The sequence below is a fragment of the Oncorhynchus tshawytscha genome, linkage group LG30 (assembly GCF_018296145.1).
Source record: "Oncorhynchus tshawytscha isolate Ot180627B linkage group LG30, Otsh_v2.0, whole genome shotgun sequence".
Lineage (NCBI taxonomy): Eukaryota > Metazoa > Chordata > Actinopteri > Salmoniformes > Salmonidae > Oncorhynchus > Oncorhynchus tshawytscha.
The window spans coordinates 20,412,462-20,433,205 of record NC_056458.1 but is presented as its reverse complement, the minus strand read 5'-3'; the positions used below and the strand labels follow the sequence as shown (position 1 = coordinate 20,433,205).

The window sequence follows — 20,744 nt, the reverse complement described above, 5'->3', positions numbered from 1 at the left end:
GTATGTATGTATGTATGCTCAGTCAGATTATATGCAACGCAGGACACGCTAGATAATATCTAGTAATATCATCAACCATGTGTAGTTAACTAGTGATTATGATTGATTGATTGTTTTTTATAAGATAAGCTTAATGCTAGCTAGCAACTTACCTTGGCTTACTGCATTCGCGTAACAGTCTCCTTGTGGAGTGCACAAGGACTCGTTAACTGTAAGGTTGCAAGATTGGATGCCCCGAGCTGACAATGTGAAAACCCACCGCTCCTAGGCCGCAGTTCACCCACCGTTCCTAGGCCGTCATTGAAAATAAGAACATGTTCTTAACTGACTTGCCTAATTAAATAAAGATTAAAGATTTTTTTAAAGAAGAAAAAAAAAATTGGCAAAATCGTTGTCCAAAAATACAGATTTCCGATTGTATGAAAACTTGAAATCGGCCCAATTAATCGGCCATTCCGATTAATCGGTCGACCTCTACTCTGTTCATCATATATGCATAGTCACTTTAACCATATCTACATTTACATACTACCTCAATCAGGCTGACTAACCGGTGTCCGTATGTAGCCTTGCTACTTTTATAACCTCGCTACTGTATATAGCCTGTCTTTTCACTGTTGTTTTATTTCTTTACCTACCTTTTGTTCACCTAATACCTTTTTTGCACTATTGGTTAGAGCCTGTAAGTAAGCACTTCACTGTAAGGTACCTGTTGTATTCGGCACACGTGAAAAATAAACTTTGATTTGAGTCTGTTGCCCTAGGCAAGACTAGTGAAACACTAGGTAGCACAGTATTTTAGTGACTTCTCCTGATTCTCCAGCCTGCCTGCCTGCCGGAGGCAGTAGGTAAGGAAATGAGTGAGAGCAAACACTGCCATGGTTACTTGAGTGGAAACAAATCACCTGGGACAGTCACTGCTGTTCTCTTTTCATAGCCACCATCTCTTCCCCTCTAGCATCACAAACATTTTGTTTGCCATGGTAGGTCATAACATATACTATATATACAAAAGTATGTGGCCAACCCTTCAAATTAGTGGATTCGCACAGCCATGCAATCTACATAAACAAACATTGGCAGTAAAATGGCCTTACTGAAGAGCTCAGTGACTTTCAACATGGCACTGTCGTAGGATGCCATCTTTCCAACAAGTCAGTTCGTCAAATGTATGCCCTACTAGAGCTGCCCCGGTCAACTCTAAGTGCTGTTATTGTGAAGTGGAAATGTCTTGGAACAACAACGGCTCAGCCGCGAAGTTGGTAGGCCACACAAGCTCACAGAACGGGACCGCCAAGTACTGAAGCGTGTAGCGCGTAAACATTGTCTGTCCTCGGTTACAACACTCCCTCTGAGTTCCAAACCTCATAAAATGGGTTTCCGTGGCCGAGCAGCCACACACAAGCCTAAGATCACAATGTGCAATGCCAAGCGTCGGCTAGAGTGGTGTAAAGCTCGCCACCACTGGACTCTGGAGCAGTGGAAACACGTTCTCTGGAGTAATGAATCACGCTTCACCATCGGGCAGTTCGACTGACGAATTTGGGGTTGGCGGATGCCAGGAGAACACTACCTGCCCGAACGCATAGTGCCAACTGTAAAGTTTGGTGGAGGAGGAATAATGGTCTGCGGCTGTATTTCATGGTTCTGGCTAGGCCCCTTAGTTCCAGTAAAGGGAAATCTTGATTCTGTGCTTCCAACTTTGTGACAACAGTTTGGGGAAGGCCCTTTCCTGTTTAAGCATGACAATGCCTCTGTGCACAAAGCGAGGTCCATACAGAAATGGTTTGTCGAGATCAGTGTGGAAGAACTTTACTGGCCTGCAAAGAGCCCTGACCTCAACCCCATCGGACACCTTTGGGATGAATTGGAACGCCGACTTCGAGCCAGGCCTAATCGCCCAACGTCATTCCCCGACCTCACTAATGCTCTTGTGCGTAAATGGAAGCATGTCCCCATAGCAATGTTCCAGCTAGAGGAAAGCCTTCCCAGAAGAGTGGAGGCTGTTATACCAGCAAAGGGGGGACCAACTCCATATTAACGCCCATGATTTTGGAATGAGATGTTCGACGAGCAGGTGTCCACATAGTTTTGTTCATGTAGTGTATGTGCAAAGCCTTATGTTTGTCCCGGCCACGCATAACTGGTTGGGATGATAAGCACACACTCAACAGTTAGGGATGAACAGTACTTTTAAATACAGGAAACATATAGGAACAAACAAAGGGATCAATTTGATTCCAGAAATGTCACTTCAACCAAATGTGAATGGATACACCGTCTCCATATAGCTGTATGCACTCTCCATCTAGATATTGCCATGCAGTATGTTACACTGGGGACTGTGGGAGCAAGGGTGGAGGATATCAGGGTGTGTGGACGACGAGGGAAAAGAAACTCCATTACCAAAAGCTCAGCTCTGAAAATGGTAGTACAGCATGGTCTTTGAATACGTGGCGTATTTCATTTATTCAAGATGAGTTGGATGTACTCTCTCAGTCTGGCCGTGGCTCTTCTGGACCTCTGTAAGGGACACAGCACTTTGTTTAAAGGTAGGACAATAAGTTATGACACAATCAATAATATTATCATGTGTAAGCTTTACTGTTTATTGCCATGTTCCATGATATCTTTGTTAATGTTTTCTTTGTACAGGTTGAGACAGGTGGCTGATATCTGCTAATCAGTTTTGATTCCATTTCTAAAACCAGGTGTAACCATAAAATGTAGCATACTGTACGTGCGTTTATATTGTGGGCACTCCTTGGCCCTATATGAATGCTGGCTGTTGTGGAAATTAATACCTTTTGTTATGTGTTTGTGTTCATATATCCTGTTATTTATGCAACATTGATCTGCAAATACTTATTTTCCAATATTATGTATTTGTAGCTGTTGTTTGGAATTCCCTTCCCATTTGTCTTACATTCTGCAAACATAAAGAACAGCATTGTCTCCATTAGATACTATATAACTTAAGTATTTCTTTATTTCAGGATATGACCTGTCTATGTCCAGCTACCACCTGTGTACTGGACATGAGAGCACGGTGGTGAGTAAAATGTGGTCCTATAAGACCTCCTACAGGGACCGGAGGTCGTGTGGCGGATGGCTACCCTGGAAGACGTGTGTGGTCACTCTTTACAAAACAGCCTATTGGACTGAGTACATGAATGTCACCGAGGAGGTTATGAGGTGCTGTGAAGGCTATGAACAAGTGAGCAGCTACTGTGCTTTACGTGAGTGTTCCAGCTTAAATTTTAGGACTTGTTCATCATGAAAACAAAGTATATTTAGGAGCACACAGAAGTATCTATGTGTAAAGAACACATTTAACCGTTTACTAATTTTCACAATTTACATCAGCACCCTGCCCTACAACAAGCAGGACCTGTAGTCACGGAGACCCCTTTTTATGAAGTATCTAACAAAGATCAATAGATGGGGCTGTCGACCAAGAATACAGTTCGTAGTTTGCTATTTACAGTGCTCTTTGTAAACATTTGATATGATACTCTCTCTATTTCTGTTTCTCTCATTGATTAAGCTATGAACAGAAGTGGAGAGTTCACTGCCAAACCAGGCTCCTGCCCCAAGGGTGTAGAGGACACACCCAGGAATACAGGGTGTGAATGGGACTCAGACTGTCCAGGGTGGCAAAAGTGCTGCCAGAGAGAGGGCCTCTCTTTTTGCACCAACCCTCAACATACAGGTGAGAACAGATCCTAGATCAACTTTATTGTTGAAGTGATTCAAGATGTATGTTTTAAATTGTATAATAACTGCAATTGTGTAAACATCACGGCACATAAAATCATATTGCAAACCGTTATTCATTATTATTTCACTCAGGCAATAGAGGCTGTTGCTTCAACGTCACTGTGACCGTGAAGACAGATTACCAGCAGCTGATATCCATGGATGGGGGAATCATGAACCACACAAGGCTTTTGCACTCTGTGGTAGGCTACTGTATCTCTCCCTATGTTTTTCTCACGATGGTCCATTATATTGTCCCTACATTTCTCACTGTGTGTGCCCAGTATGTATTGACCATTCTGTATTGCCTTATAGGTGACCGGAGCCCTGGACTCCCCTGACATCTCTGTATACTACATCAGCTCCTGGCCTATAGGGCCATTCAGAACCGCTTCATCTATGCTGATTGGTTCCCCTGAAACTCTGTCCTTGTCCAACATGACCACAAAACTGCACCTTCTTCTCAAACACATTGAAGAAGTCACCTCTGTGTCAGTTGAAGGTAAGAGGATACAGTACTGCACTGTGGGGTGTAAATACAAGGCTTTTGTAGTGGGTAACATCCAGGGCCATAAATATCTCTAGCTAATGTAAGTGAGCACCATATACCAGAAATACTGTAACATCTGTCTATCGACTTTGTTGTGTTTTCTGGTGGCTATGATTATGTAGTCTGTGTTGGAGTTATACTCGTGTTACTGAGAACACTGTGCTGACTCAGTAACACCACGGTGTCCCACTCTGCTTCCATTTCCCCTTCACACTCATCTGTGACATGTTTCCTCTGGAAATTAAAAACGTGTCATTGACACACACTCTGATAAACACACACCACAACAGTGGAAACACACAATCATACACTCACAAAAACACACACAGATGTGCACAGAAGCACACATACTCGCACACATGAACACACACATGAACACGCATGCGCACAATCATGCACGCACACACATTCATTCAAGGGAATATACACTGCTCAAAAAAATAAAGGGAACACTAAAATAACACATCCTAGATCTGAATGAATGAAATATTCTTATTAAATACTTTTTTATTTACATAGTTGAATGTGCTGACAACAAAATCACACAAATTATCAATGGAAATCAAATTTATCAACCCATGGAGGTCTGGATTTGGAGTCACACTCAAAATTAAAGTGGAAAACCACACTACAGGCTGATCCAACTTTGATGTAATGCCCTTAAAACAAGTCAAAATGAGGCTCAGTAGTGTGTGTGGCCTCCACGTGCCTGTATGACCTCCCTACAACGCCTGGGCATGCTCCTGATGAGTCTGTTGGTGGATGGAGCGAGACATGATGTCCCAGATGTGCTCAATTGGATTCAGGCCTGGGGAACGGGCGGGCCAGTCCATAGCATCAATGCCTTCCTCTTGCAGGAACTGCTGACACACTCCAGCCACATGAGGTCTACCATTGTCTTGCATTAGGAGGAACCCAGGGTCAACCGCACCAGCATATGGTCTCACAAGGGGTCTGAGGATCTCATCTCGGTACCTAATGGCAGTCAGGCTACCTCTGGCGAGCACATGGAGGGCTGTGCGGCCCCCCAAAGAAATGCCACCCCACACCATGACTGACCCACCGCCAAACCGGTCATGCTGGAGGATGTTGCAGGCAGCAGAACGTTCTCCACGGTGTCTACAGACTCTGTCACGTCTGTCACGTGCTCAGTGTGAACCTGCTTTCATCTGTGAAGAGCACAGGACGCAAGTGGCGAATTTGCCAATCTTGGTGTTCTCTGGCAAATGCCAAACGTCCTGCACGGTGTTGGTCTGTAAGCACAACCCCCACCTGTGGACTTCGGGCCCTCATACAACCCTCATGGAGTCTGTTTCTGACCCTTTGAGCAGACACACGCACATTTGTGGCCTGCTGGAGGTCATTTTCCAGGGCTCTGGCAGTGCTCCTCCTTGCACAAAGGCGGAGGTAGCGGTCCTGCTGCTGGGTTGTTGCCCTCCTAAGGCCTCCTCCACGTCTCCTGATGTACTGGCCTGTCTCCTGGTAGTGCCTCCATGCTCTGGACACTACGCTGACAGACACAGCAAACCTTCTTGCCACAGCTCGCATTGATGTGCCATTCTGGATGAGCTGCACTACCTGAGCCACTTGTGTGGGTTGTAGACTCCGTCTCATGCTACCACTAGAGTGAAAGCACCGCCAGCATTAAAAAGTGACCAAAACATCAGCCAGGAAGCATAGGAACTGAGAAGTGGTCTGTGGTCACCACCTGCAGAACCACTCCTTTATTGGGGGTGTCTTGCTAATTGCCTATAATTTCCACCTGTTTTCTATTCCATTTGCACAACAGCATGTGAAATTCCTTGTCAATCAGTTTTACTTCCTAAGTGGACTTTTTGATTTCACAGAAGTGTGATTGACTTGGAGTTACATTGTGTTGTTTAAGTGTTCCCTTTATTTTTTTGCGCAGTGTATTATATATCCTGTAGATATACACAGTGTCTACATAAACCCTGTCTTTCAAAGATAATGAGTAAAAATCCAAAGAACTTCACATATCTTAATTGTAAAGGGTTTAAACAATGTTTTCCATGCTTGTTCAATGAACCATTAAACAATTACAGTTTTTAACAATCACTTTTTCAAAACTCTAGACACAAAACTCAAAACGGTCATCAATTGTAACACAGGCTGTCCAAAGTTCAAAACATTGCATTGTGCATTCATATCGTTAAAGAAACCTTGCACCTGCAGAATCATTGGTTCAAATAACTAATTTATCATGAAATACCATAGGAACATTCATTTAGATCACCCACACACGAGATACCGATAGTTTCACTGTGTAGTTGTTCGTACAATCATTAAATATTGTAGTACAAAATATGTGATACATGTTTCATTATGCTACTACACGTAAATACATCACTGTAAAAGGACTAGTAGAGAGAATACTACAGACAGTGGAATCATTGAACAAAATATGAAATTTATTGATGAAATACAATAAAATCACAACATAGGTTTCTTTGAATCAAAGCAAAAATAATTAGCTACAAAAAAAGAAAAAACAGTTAAAGGTCAACTGCAGTGTTCCTCACCTGGCTTACTGTAAAACATCACTGCAGTGTTCCTCACCTGGCTTACTGTAAAAAGCAAAACAAAATATTGATTACTGTACTTCTATATTTCCATCAACCCTGTCTTGGGGATTTGGCCACAGGTTCTCATCCACGTCACAATGGATGTTTTCATTAGCCAAACATCTTGGGAAGAATCTTCGGGCATGGCGAATCCAGGCCTGACACTGGTCTGCCGTGACGTCATTACATGCGTCATCCATGGCCTGGAGAAGGGCGGCTTGTTCGTGAGGGCGCCTATCATATACCTTCCACCTCCATGTGGAGAAAAATTCCTCAATCGGGTTAAGGAAAGGAGAGTATGGGGTAAGCACAGGGTGGTAAATTGTGGATGGGCCTGAAACCATGCTTGCACCATTTGAGCATGGTGGAACCTGACAGTATCCCACACAATGACATGGGTCATGCCATCAGCTCTACAGACCTGATTTAGCTCATCAAGGACAGTTAGAGTAGAACAGCAAATCATGTGGCTGCCTGCAACTCAATATATAGAGTAAATCAAATCAAATCAAATCAAATTTTATTTGTCACATACAATGGTTAGCAGATGTTAATGCGAGTGTAGCGAAATGCTTGTGCTTCTAGTTCCGACAATGCAGTAATAACGAGCAAGTAATCTAACTAACAATTCCAAAAAAACTACTGTCTTATACACAGTGTAAGGGGATAAAGAATATGTACATAAGGATATATGAATGAGTGATGGTACAGAGCAGCATAGGCAAGATACAGTAGATGATATCGAGTACAGTATATACATATGAGATAAGTATGTAAACCAAGTGGCATAGTTAAAGTGGCTAGTGATACATGTATTACATGAGGATGCAGTCGATGATATAGAGTACAGTATCAACGTATGCATATGAGATGAACAATGTAGGGTAAGTAACATTATATAAGGTAGCATTGTTTAAAGTGGCTAGTGATATATTTACATCATTTCCCATCAATTCCCATGATTAAAGTGGCTGGAGTAGAGTCAGTGTCATTGACAGTGTGTTGGCAGTAGCCACTCAATGTTAGTGGTGGCTGTTTAACAGTCTGATGGCCTTGAGATAGAAGCTGTTTTTCAGTCTCTCGGTCCCAGCTTTGATGCACCTGTACTGACCTCGCCTTCTGGATGACAGCGGGGTGAACAGGCAGTGGCTCGGTGGTTGATGTCCTTGATGATCTTTATGGCCTTCCTGTAGCATCGGGTGGTGTAGGTGTCCTGGAGGGCAGGTAGTTTGCCCCCGGTGATGCGTTGTGCAGACCTCACTACCCTCTGGAGAGCCTTACGGTTGAGGGCGGTGCAGTTGCCATACCAGGCGGTGATACAGCCCGCCAGGATGCTCTCGATTGTGCATCTGTAGAAGTTTGTGAGTGCTTTTGGTGACAAGCCGAATTTCTTCAGCCTCCTGAGGTTGAAGAGGCGCTGCTGCGCCTTCCTCACGATGCTGTCTGTGTGAGTGGACCAATTCAGTTTGTCTGTGATGTGTATGCCGAGGAACTTAAAACTTGCTACCCTCTCCACTACTGTTCCATCGATGTGGATGGGGGTGTTCCCTCTGCTGTTTCCTGAAGTCCACAATCATCTCCTTAGTTTTGTTGACGTTGAGTGTGAGGTTATTTTCCTGACACCACACTCCGAGGGCCCTCACCTCCTCCCTGTAGGCCGTCTCGTCGTTGTTGGTAATCAAGCCTACCACTGTTGTGTCGTCCGCAAACTTGATGATTGAGTTGGAGGCGTGCATGGCCACGCAGTCGTGGGTGAACAGGGAGTACAGGAGGGGGCTCAGAACGCACCCTTGTGGGGCCCCAGTGTTGAGGATCAGCGGGGAGGAGATGTTGTTGCCTACCCTCACCACCTGGGGGCGGCCCGTCAGGAAGTCCAGTACCCAGTTGCACAGGGCGGGGTCGAGACCCAGGGTCTCGAGCTTGATGACGAGCTTGGAGGGTACTATGGTGTTGAATGCCGAGCTGTAGTCGATGAACAGCATTCTCACATAGGTATTCCTCTTGTCCAGATGGGTTAGGGCAGTGTGCAGTGTGGTTGAGATTGCATCGTCTGTGGACCTATTTGGGCGGTAAGCAAATTGGAGTGGGTCAAGGGTGTCAGGTAGGGTGGAGGTGATATGGTCCTTGACTAGTCTCTCAAAGCACTTCATGATGACGGATGTGAGTGCTACGGGCGGTAGTCGTTTAGCTCAGTTACCTTAGCTTTCTTGGGAACAGGAACAATGGTGGCCCTCTTGAAGCATGTGGGAACAGCAGACTGGTATAGGGATTGGTTGAATATGTCCGTAAACACACCGGCCAGCTGGTCTGCGCATGCTCTGAGGGCGCGGCTGGGGATGCCGTCTGGGCCTGCAGCCTTGCGAGGGTTAACACGTTTAAATGTCTTACTCACTTCGGCTGCAGTGAAGGAGAGACCGCATGATTCCGTTGCAGGCCGTGTCAGTGGCACTGTATTGTCCTCAAAGCGGGCAAAAAGTTATTTAGTCTGCCTGGGAGCAAGACATCCTGGTCCGTGACTGGGCTGGGTTTCTTCCTGTAGTCCGTGATTGACTGTAGACCCTGCCACATACCTCTTGTGTCTGAGCCGTTGAATTGAGATTCTACTTTGTCTCTGTACTGGCGCTTAGCTTGTTTGATAGCCTTGCGGAGGGAATAGTTGCACTGTTTGTATTCAGTCATGTTACCAGACACCTTGCCCTGATTAAAAGCAGTGGTTCGTGCCTTCAGTTTCACACGAATGCTGCCATCAATCCACGGTTTCTGGTTAGGGAATGTTTTAATCGTTGCTATGGGAACGACATCTTCAACGCACGTTCTAATGAACTCGCACACCGTATCAGCGTATTCGTCAATGTTGTTGTCTGACGCAATACGAAACATCTCCCAGTCCACGTGATGGAAGCAGTCTTGGAGTGTGGAGTCAGCTTGGTCGGACCAGCGTTGGACAGACCTCAGCGTGGGAGCTTCTTGTTTTAGTTTCTGTCTGTAGGCAGGGATCAACAAAATGGAGTCGTGGTCAGCTTTTCCGAAAGGGGGCGGGGCAGGGCCTTGTATGCGTCGCGGAAGTTAGAGTAACAATGATCCAGGGTCTTTCCACCCCTGGTTGCGCAATCAATATGCTGATAAAATTTAGGGAGTCTTGTTTTCAGTACATAGAGTAGAGAGATTATGATGTTGTTAGACCAAAAATTAGAACGGGCAAGATGCGTAATCTAAGCAACTTTGACCGTGGTATGATTGTTGATGGCACACATGGTGATTCCAGCATCTCAGAAACAGCTGCCTTCCAGGGATTTTTACGCACTACAGTCTCTAGAGGTTACAGAGAATGGTGCGATAAACAAAACACATTCAGTGAGCTGCAGCTCTGTGGGCAAAACCACCTTGTTAATGAGAGAAGAGGATGTCCAGACTCATTCAAGCTAACAGAAAGGCCACAAATGCTCACTGTTTAAAACAGTGGTGTGCAGAAGGGCATCTCTTAACGTACAACACCGTGAATAATTCAGGCTGTTGTGGAGGCAAAAGAGGGTCCTACCCAGTACTAGATAGGTGCACCTAATAAAGTGTAGTGAGTGTACAGTAATGCCAAATCTGAAAACATGGTCTGGAAAATTGATATATGGGACCATAGAAACAGTGTCTGATAAAGAATGATGATGAAATATTACATCCATAAATAATGTAGTCCAATTGGTTCATGTTCCACGGTAATTGGAGTCAATGGATCTCGTTATCCTGAAACTTTCATGATCTAAACATGGAATATTGTTTGTCAGTTCCCATAAAACTATGCATTAAGAGTAACGCAACAGTTACTTATCATTTTGAGCAGTTGTATCAATTGATAGTTAGATCATTGTAATTAAATGAATAGACAGTCAACTCAGATATAATGTGTGAATTACATTTTGAAGTGGTAATACTTTGATGTTAGGTTGTGTCATTTTGAACAAGTGATTTTAGTTCAATGAACAAATGATCTTAGCTTTATGTGTATTGTATCCAAGCAATTGGAAAAAGTGTTAAGAGTTTTGAAAAATTTGCATTTTGATCATTGGTTGTGAGTTTTGTGTCTAGAGTTTTGAAAAATGACATCAAGGTTCCGAAATTAGTGCCAAAGTGATTGTAAAAAACTGTAATGAACATGCACCTGTGGAACGGTCGTTAAGACACTAACAGCTTACAGGCGGTAGGCAATTAAGGTCACAGTTATGAAAACTTAGAACACTAAAGAGGCCATTCTACTGATTCTGAAAAACACCAAAAGAAAGATGCCCAGGGTCCCTGCTCATCTGCGTGAATGTGCCTTAGGCATGCCGCAAGGAGGCATGAGGACTGCAGATGTGGTCAGGGCAATAAATTGTCATGTCTGTACTGTAAGACAGTGCTACAGGGAAACAGGATGGACAGCTGATTGTCCTCGCAGTGGCAGACCATGTGTAGCAACACCTGCACAGGATCGGTACATCCGAACACCACACCTGCGGGACACGTCAGGATGGCAACAACAACTGCCCGAGTTACACCAGGAACGCACAATCCCTCCATCAGTGCTCAGACTGTCCGCAATAGGCTGAGAGAGGTTGGACTGAGGGCTCGTAGGCCTGTTGTAAGGCAGGTCCTCACCAGACATCATGAGCAACAACGTCGCCTATGGGCACAAACCCACCGTCGCTGGACCAGCCAGGACTGACAAAAAGTGCTCTTCACTGACGAGTCGCGGTTTTGTCTCACCAGGGGTGATGGTCGGATTCGCGTTTATCGTCGAAGGAATAAGGGTTACACCGATGCCTGTACTCTGGAGCGGGATTGATTGGTCTGGGGCTGTGTGTCACAGCATCATCGGAATGAGCTTGTTGTCATTGCAGGCAATCTCAACACTGTGCGTTACAGGGAAGATATCCTCCTCCCTCATGTGGTACCCTTCCTGCAGGCTCATCCTGACATGACCCTCCAGCTTGACAATGCCACCAGCCATACTGATCGTTCTGTGCGTGATTTCCTGCAAGACAGGTATGTCAGTGTTCTGCCATGGCCTGCGAAGAGCCCGGATCTCAATCCCATTGACCACGTCTGGGACCTGTTGGATTGGAGGGTGAGGGCTAGGGCCATTCCCCCAAGAAATGTCTGGGAACTTGCAGGTGCCTTGGTGGAAGAGTGGGGTAACATCTCACAGCAAGAACTGGCAAATCTGGTACAGTCCATGAGGAGGAGATTCACTGCAGTACTTAATGCAGCTGGTGGCCACACCAGATACTGAATGGTACTTTTGATTTGGACCCCCCCTTTGTTCAGGGACACATTATTCAATTTCTGTTAGTCACATGTCTGTGGAACTTGTTCAGTTTGTCTCAGTTGTTGAATCTTATGTTCATACAAATATTTACACATGTTTAAGTTTGCTGAAAATAAACGCAGTTGACAGTGAGAGGACGTTTATTTTTTATTTATAACACACATTATGCTGCTGTCCTTTCAGATATAGATGAGTGTACCTATGCCGCTCTCAGCAGCTGCTCACGTCAGGCAGACTGTGCCAACACAGAGGGCTCCTACAGCTGCACCTGTCATCCTGGATTCACTGATCTGAACCCCAACAACACTGGGGTAGACTGCCAAGGTAAGAACAGAGAGTGGTGTATACTAACTCTGGGTTATACTAAATGAATGTCAAAATCAAAATGTTTAACTCAACCTATTTGTTCTCCTTTCAGCTTCTGACCTTGTGACCTCAGCCCTGCCCAGTAATGCCACTCATATGTTTTGGTGGGCCAATGCAACAGAGTTGCCACCCAACAGCACCAGTTATCAGTCATGGGACTCCAGCTTTATTGATAACCCAGCAGCCGTAGCTACAACCACAGACAGAGGCATGATGCTGAGCTCCACCCATATGCCTGTTACCACACATGACCTAGCTATGGCCAGCTCCAACAGGTCTGAGACCAGACCAGCTCTCACATCCTGGAGTAGTTCCACCTCACTGCAGCATACCACTAACACCAACACTCCTACCCTGCCCCTCTCCACCTCTATGCCCCAAACCAGCATGGGACCTACTGTGGAGGACATGTACCTGAGTGTATCCTCACTATCACCATCCACATGCCGTATGTAAATCAATAAAACTCTCTTTATACAGTGTATAACTGTGACAATTTCTTGTCTCCAATATCAGTTTCCCCCAATGACTCCCCTGCTGTTTCTCAAAGCCCTTGAGGCTGTTTGGATAATATTTTCCAAAGTGCTCCACTTTAATCTAATAGTTTTAAGAAATTGAACACTTAACAAAATCACAACTAATTTCAAAGCAGCTCAGATGCTGTAATATTTCATAGAAGGTGAGATTGACTACTGATTCCCTTCTCCCCTCTCCCCCAGACCCAACCCCCACCACCAACTTGCAGGCCTCCAACGTTACTGGCTTCTCTTTCTGCCTGTCCTGGACTGGCCAATCCCAGAGCGGGCTCAGCTTCCTCGTGGTGTTGAAGGAGGGGTCAGAGGTCAAGGGACGCTGGGAGACAAAGCTGTCAGTCTGGGAGGTGACAGGGCTGCAACCTGGGGTTCTCTACAACGTCACTGTCACTCCTTGTGCCTGTGGGAGCCATTGGGCCAGCCTGCTGGTGCTGGTTAAGACTGGTTAGTACCATGTGCAGGATGTTCGACAGATCAACTAACTGTAATATGCTCAAACTTGAATTGTTATGAGGGTTGTGTTCTCCTAACTGATGCTGTGCACTTTATTCATTACACACTGGCACAGCAAAAATGCTGACTCCTATAGCAGATATTAAACTTTTCTACAGTGGTGGAAAAACTACCCAAATGTCATACTTGAGTAAAAGTAAAGAAACCTTAATAGAAAATGACTCAAGTAAGAGTGAAAGTCCCCCAGTAAAATACTCGTTGAGTAAGAGTCTAAAGTTATTTGGTTTTAAATATACTTAAGTATCAAAAGTACATGTAATTGCTAAAACATACTTAAGTATCAAAAGTAAAAGTATAAATGATTTCAAATTCCTTATATTAAGCAAACCAGACGGCACCATTGTCTTGTTTTTTATTTACGGATATCCAGCGGCACACTCTAACACTCAGACAGTCCGCCAGATCGTAGGCAGTAGGGATGATCAGGGATGCTGTCACGCCCTGACCTGAGTATTCTTCATTTTCTTCACATATTTTGGTTAGGTCAGGGTGTGACATGGGTGATGTATGTGTTTTGGTACTGTCTAGGGTTTTTTGTAGGTTTATGGGGTTGTTTACCATCTAGGTGTTTATGTATGTCTATGGTTGCCTAGATTGGTTCTCAATTAGAGGCAGATGTTTATCGTTGTCTCTGATTGGGAACCATATTTAGGCAGCCATCTGCTTTGGGTATTTCGTGGGTTATTGTCTATGTGTAGTTGCCCGTGTCTGCGCTTGTTGTCATAGCGTCAAGTTTGTTGTATTGTTTTTGTTCTTCGTGGTCTTCATTCATTAAAATAAGAATGTATTCTAATCACGCTGTGCTTTGGTCTCCTTTTTATGACGATCGTGACAGATGCTCTCTTGATAGGTGTGTGAATTGGACCCTGTCCTGCTAAGCATTCAAAATGTAATGGGTACTTTTGGGTGTCAGGGAAAATGTATGGAGTAAAAAGTACATCATTTTCTTTTGGAATGTAGTGAAGTAAAAATAAAAACCCAAAAAACTACTTAATAGTACTTTAAAGTATTTTTATTTAAGTATTTTACACCACTGCTTTTCTAGTTACTGCAGTGCATTGACTGGATGATTGTATCCCATCCACAGCTGCACAGACACTTCGAGCAACAGTTCGCCTGACCAATGTGCAGTTCACTGATGCCTTGCTGTACTCCACTAGCCTGGAGTATCAGAATCTCAGTCGTAGTATTGAGGAAGAGGTACAAGGCAACGGATGCTTTGATAAATGTTTTTTGAATGTTGTCATTGTCCTCACTAATAGCATGGAATACATTAATGATGTAAAGACACCTACACATGTTTTGTAGTTCCTACATGTTGTTGTTGTAGTTCATACATGTTGTAATGTTGTAGTTTCTATCAAACAACACTGACACAAACACCCTGTCTCCGCTAACTGTCTCATAGATCCTCCAGTCTCTCCCTCCTGATATCCTGGCCCTGGTGAACTCAGGAGATGTGAGGGTTCAGATCAGAGGCCTGACTCCTGGAAGTGTAGTAGTGAACTTCATCATCATCTTCACACCCAGTCAGTCCGAGGACATCCTGAAGGTGTCCTCTGCTCTGATGCAGGCCCTACAGAACAGCTCCAGATACACTGTTGACAGCAACAACACCCGTATAGATGGTAACACTGTCTTGACCTTTTACATTTGTAAGAATACTTTGCTTTTGATAAAAGGAATGTGCACAAGATAATGTGCTAGGTCTTAAATTGGCCTTCTTGAAAACTATTATTTGTATCAATAGAACTTCCTGATGAAATATACTGTAGGTTAAATATGAAAGAAGGTAACTCTCTGTGAGTATTAGATGTAGGGCACATTTTGTGATACAAATCTGCATCAACTGTTAACCTGATTTTCAATGCCAGTTCTATTTTTGTTTTTGTCTCTAACAGATGATGATGAGTGCAGTACAGGGGACATGGACTGCTCCCCATGGGCCCAGTGCACTAACACCTGGGGCTCCTACAGCTGTCTCTGTCTGGACGGATTCACTGACTCCAACCCCTCCAGGCCAGGACGGGGCTGTTCAGGTAGACAATAGAGAATCCTTTCTTTCACTTTAGTTTGATAGTCTTAATTCATAGGTATTTGGAGATAGTAGAGTACTTTGGGCTTCATTGCCTAATCAGTTCACTACAGTTCAACCTGTAATTTTCATGTTTTTGCCTTGCAGCACCTTTGACCACAACCCTACCTACAATGCCCATCACGACACCTGTCCAGACGACCACAGCTCCAGCTACAATCACAACCACAACCAACACTCTGGTTACAACCAACAATATAGTTTCAACCACTACAACCTACAATCCAACCTCAATCACATCCAACAATAAAAGTACAACTACAATCAACACACAAGTTACAACCAACAATGTCGTTAGAATCAACAACACTGTTTCAACCGCTACTCCAATTCTAATCACAACCATGACCCCAGTTCCAACCACAACCACCACTGACGTTCCTACAGCAATGACCACCACTGTGACCAGCGGTCTCATCACAACGAGTCTGCAGCCTAAGACTCCTACATCTCCGGCTATTCTGGTTTCTTATACGAGGGGCATCTCTGTGGAGTGCAGGGCCAGCTATATCATCGTGACAGTTGCGAGGGACTTCCTGGAGGCGAGGCACATCGGGGACTCTTCCCTCTACCTGGGGAGACAGGAGTGTGGCGTGAACGAAGCGAACAGCAGCCATGTCCAGCTGACGGTGGCTTGGGACCAGTGTAACACACAACTCTTATATGTGAGTCAGTACATTTGTGAGTCAGTGGCTAGAGGAGGATAACTGTTGCCCCTTTGTGTCACAACGAGCGTCTCTGGTGTGTTTTGGGTAAATTAAAGGCTATTCTGTAATGTACAGTACATAACAGACCTGTATTTTACAGGTTTAAATGTCCTTATTTAGTCTAAACATGCAACAACAACAAAAAATATGCCTGTGAACAGCCTATGAACATGGTCTCTTGTAGGTGCAGATGTTTGATGACCAAACTAGATTGAACTGTCCTCATGGTCTGTTAGAAAGTAAAATAACTTTCCCATACCCATGTTAACTTTTGTATTTCAGAATAGCACTCATTACACTGCTCAGACGACTCTGTTCAATTCCATGGATCTCCAGAGCCTGCCCGACAGCAAAACAAGAGTTCCTACAGTACGACTGGAGGTCCCCATCATGTGTACCTTTGGGAGGAGCATCCTCATCTCTGCGGGTTATGACCCCACAGGGTACGCTGTGCCAGGCGCCATGGTGACTTTATCTACCGTCACTATGGTCACCACCATTATACACCCACAAGTCACTGCTCAGCTAGACTGAAACTGATTACACATAACTCTACTCAATAAAGGCTTGAAATGTCTCTCTGATTGACATATAGTAATGCAGTATCTATGAACTATGACATATTCAGCATGCTGTTACAAAATATCTTATTCATGATATATTTTGTTGACAGGTATGACATGATTAAAGATGTCGTCATGGGCTCAGGGACTTTCCATGTGACGGTTCAGCTCCTGAATGGAATGTCCCCTCTCCCTCAGAACTACAGCCTATCTCCCGAGGAGGAAGTTGTGGTCGAGGTCAGCGTCAACTCCACAGTTGACCAGATCAAAGTGGTCATCAACAAGTGCTGGGCCACCCAGAGCAGCAACCCTTTGGAACCAACAATTTACTTGTTCCTGGAAAACAGGTCTGTTCTACAATTTATTTTTATGTTGCCATATCATAGTTAGTTTAGATGCTAGGTTTTCCTTAAGTGGCATGGAATAGAACAGAATAGAATGGAAATGTTCCTGAAGATTCAGATGTGTTTAGGTACTATCTAAGCTTTCTGCTAGTTATCTGTCTCTCTTTTCTCATCAGCTGTCCCCTCGTCAACACATACACCACAGTCTTGGAGAACGGCAACTCCAGCAAGTCTCGCCTGTCCCTTCGCATCTTCTCCTACGTCAACCTCAATGTCATCTACTTGCACTGCCAGATTCATATCTGTATTGAGACTGGCTCAGGCACCTGCCAGCCTGTGAGTATCTGTCCATCTTTATTCATACTGGACTATTCAAGTATACAGTATGTATATTGATGTCTAGATTTACTGTTCAATCAGGGGTTCAATTGGGAACTGGGGAAGTCCTGGCGGGTTGAATATAAGGGTTATGCCAAAATTAGGGTTAGAGTTAGGCTTACTGCTGTGAGTACAATGTATTATTATTCTAGGGTTAGGATTAATACAGTGCTCAAAAAAATTAAGGGAACACTAAAATAACACATCCTAGATCTGAATGAATGAAATATTCTTATTAAATACTTTTTTCTTTACATAGCTGAATGTGCTGACAACAAAATCACACAAAAATGATCAATTCAAATCAAATTTATCAACCCATGGAGGTCTGGATTTGGAGTCACACTCAAAATTAAAGTGGAAAACCACACTACAGGCTGATCCAACTTTGATGTAATGTCCCAGATGTGTCCCAGATGTGCTCAATTGGATTCAGGTCTGGGGAACGGGCGGGCCAGTCCATAGCATCAATGCCTTCCTCTTGCAGGAACTGCTGACACGCTCCAGCCACATGAGGTCTAGCATTGTCTTGCATTAGGAGGAACCTAGGGCCAACCGCACCAGCATATGGTCTCACAAGAGGTCTGAGGAACTCATCTTGGTACCTAATGGCAGTCAGGCTACCTCTGGCGAGCACATGGAGGGCAATGCGGCCCCCCAAAGAAATGCCACCCCACACCATGACTGACCCACCGCCAAACCGGTCATGCTGGAGGATGTTGCAGGCAGCAGAACGTTCTCCACGGCGTCTCCAGACTGTCACGTCTGTCACATGTTCTCAGTGTGAAACTGCTTTCATCTGTGAAGAGCACAGGGCGCCAGTGGCGAATTTGCCAATCTTGGTGTTCTCTAGCAAATGCCAAACGTCCTGCACGGTGTTGGGCTGTAAGCACAACCCCTGCTGCTGCTGGGTTGTTGCCCTCCTACGGCCTCCTCCACATCTCCTGATGTACTGGCCTGTCTCCTGGTAGCGCCTCCATGCTCTGGACACTACGCTGACAGACACAGCAAACCTTCTTGCCACAGCTCGCATTGATGTGCCATCCTGGATGAGCTGCACTACCTGAGCCACTTGTGTGGGTTGTAGACTCCGTCTCATGCTACCACTAGAGTGAAAGCACCGCCAGCATTCAAAAGTGACCAGAACATCAGCCAGGAAGCATAGGAACTGAGAAGTGGTCTGTGGTCACCACCTGCAGAACCACTCCTTTAGTGGGGGTGTCTTGCTAATTGCCTATAATTTCCACCTGTTGTCTATTCCATTTGCACAACAGCATGTGAAATTCCTTGTCAATCAGTGTTGCTTCCTAAGTGGACTATTTGATTTCACAGAAGTGTGATTGACTTGGAGTTACATTGTGTTGTTTAAGTGTTCCCTTTATTTTTTTGAGCAGTGTACTTTATCCTACTCTTTTTTGAACCCGTATGGTGCTGGAGCTCAGCTCTGCATGAATCTCCCTTTAACCCAAGGTGCTGGCGCTCTGCTCTACCTGGCTCTGCCTTTAACCATTTTTTCAACCTTTTATTTAACTAGGCAAGTGAGTTAAGAACAAATTCTTATTTTCAATGACGGCCTGGGAACAGTGGGTTAACTGCCTTCTTCAGGGGCAGAATGACAGATTTGAACCTTGTCAGCTCAGGGATTCGATCTTGCAACCTTCCGGTTGGGGATTCGAGCTCGGGGATTCGATTTTGCAACCTTTCGGTTACTAGTCCAACGCTCTAACCACTAGGCTACCTGCCACCCCTAATAGGTGCTGGAGTCCGGCTCCGGGTATTTCCAGTTTAATTTCAGCCACTGTGTTCAACCATTTTGGTATGACTACCCTAGAGGCTTTTGAAAACTTCTCTACTAGGAGAAGAAGTTTAACTAGTTCAATGCTGTTCTCTTTCCATATATTAATTTTTGTTAGGATTGTATTGAACGGACAGAAAGATTCTCTAATCTAATCGGAATGGGAAAAGCAACCTGTGGACCATTCCTTCGATCACACAAAGGTAAATGCTCTTCAAAGTGTGACTGCATCAAATAATGACTAGGCTACTGATAATATCCAAAATATCCAGAATGTCCTACTTATAGCCCATGACATACAGTATATGATGATGATCAGATGTACATATTGGGGAGTTAATGTATTCTGACATGTTTTCTGGCAGTTCCCATCAAAGAGAGTTCTGTTACTCTTCGTCTGGTGGACTACGTCTTACTGGGAATAGGACTGTTCCTCCTCTTCGTCGGTAGTCTCTCGTCCTTGTTCTTCTGCTACAGGAAGCGAATTGGAACCTACAGCTTCAGCCTTAAACCCAAGCAAGAGAACTTTACCTATCATGTTTTTGATGCTTAGCACTGGAATGCTTTTAGGGTAGTTTTAGAGAACTTAAAGAGATATTAAAGTTGGGATTCAAGCTGCAATGCCTGTTGTGTAGTCGTCAGTGTAATGAAAGTGTCAATATACTGTAGATAGTTTAATTGAAATAGAGATATATTATTAGAAAAGTGTATCAAAAGCCACAACTCATTATTCATTTGAATAACATCGTCACTTCAATTATTTCAACATTGATACATGTATACGGTATGTTCGTGTTTAAAAGGCACCATTTACCAGATTTGTAACAGTCTAGTTAAGATCAGATTTGTATAGGAAATTGTATTTATCAAATATATATACTACAATCACTTTATTTTATTTTTAACAGATGTTTTTCTATAACTGAGAAAATCTACCGTTTTTAATGATGGAAATTGCATTTATTTTATCAGCATATCCTGAAGTCTTATTCAATCAATAGCTAACACTTCCTGGAATATTGACCTGATGAAATGTAAAATATGTTAATAAAAACCATAGTAATAAAAAGGAATGAATTGTATACTGGATCATTTGTAGCAGAGGAAGAGAGTATTTCCCCAGTTGCTATTTATGAGGTGAAATACAATAAGTACTTATGTTGAATTTGTGATCCAATCTTAGAAGTACTGTAATGATCCATACACTAGAGGACACTGTTGGGTCATTGCATGAAACCACTGTAAAAAAAAAAACTAAAA

The 20,744-nt window shown here is 44.0% G+C and overlaps 1 protein-coding gene across 1 annotated transcript; it reads left to right on the top strand.

Moving 5' to 3' along the window:
* The first annotated feature begins 2,572 nt into the window (after positions 1-2,572).
* On the top strand, positions 2,573-20,533 carry umodl1 (uromodulin-like 1). The gene is made up of 16 exons (XM_024413069.1): positions 2,573-3,239; positions 3,548-3,712; positions 3,853-3,962; positions 4,075-4,261; positions 12,374-12,514; positions 12,609-13,004; positions 13,276-13,533; positions 14,690-14,802; positions 15,011-15,230; positions 15,504-15,641; positions 15,785-16,362; positions 16,687-16,847; positions 17,078-17,314; positions 17,488-17,647; positions 19,603-19,687; positions 19,850-20,533. Exons 1-16 carry the CDS (start codon positions 3,011-3,013, stop codon positions 20,035-20,037), a joined length of 3,366 nt encoding a protein of 1,121 aa, XP_024268837.1. The 5' UTR covers positions 2,573-3,010; the 3' UTR covers positions 20,038-20,533.
* Positions 20,534-20,744: the final 211 nt, after the last annotated feature.

Excerpts from the sequence above, each read along its gene's own strand:
- umodl1 (XM_024413069.1), top strand. The coding sequence starts at position 3,011 with ATGTCCAGCTACCACCTGTGTACTGGACATGAGAGCACGGTGGTGAGT. Across the intron at positions 3,240-3,547 it reads GAGCAGCTACTGTGCTTTAC|CTATGAACAGAAGTGGAGAG; the intron begins GTGAGTGTTCCA and ends TCATTGATTAAG. Across the intron at positions 13,005-13,275 it reads ACTATCACCATCCACATGCC|ACCCAACCCCCACCACCAAC; the intron begins GTATGTAAATCA and ends CCTCTCCCCCAG.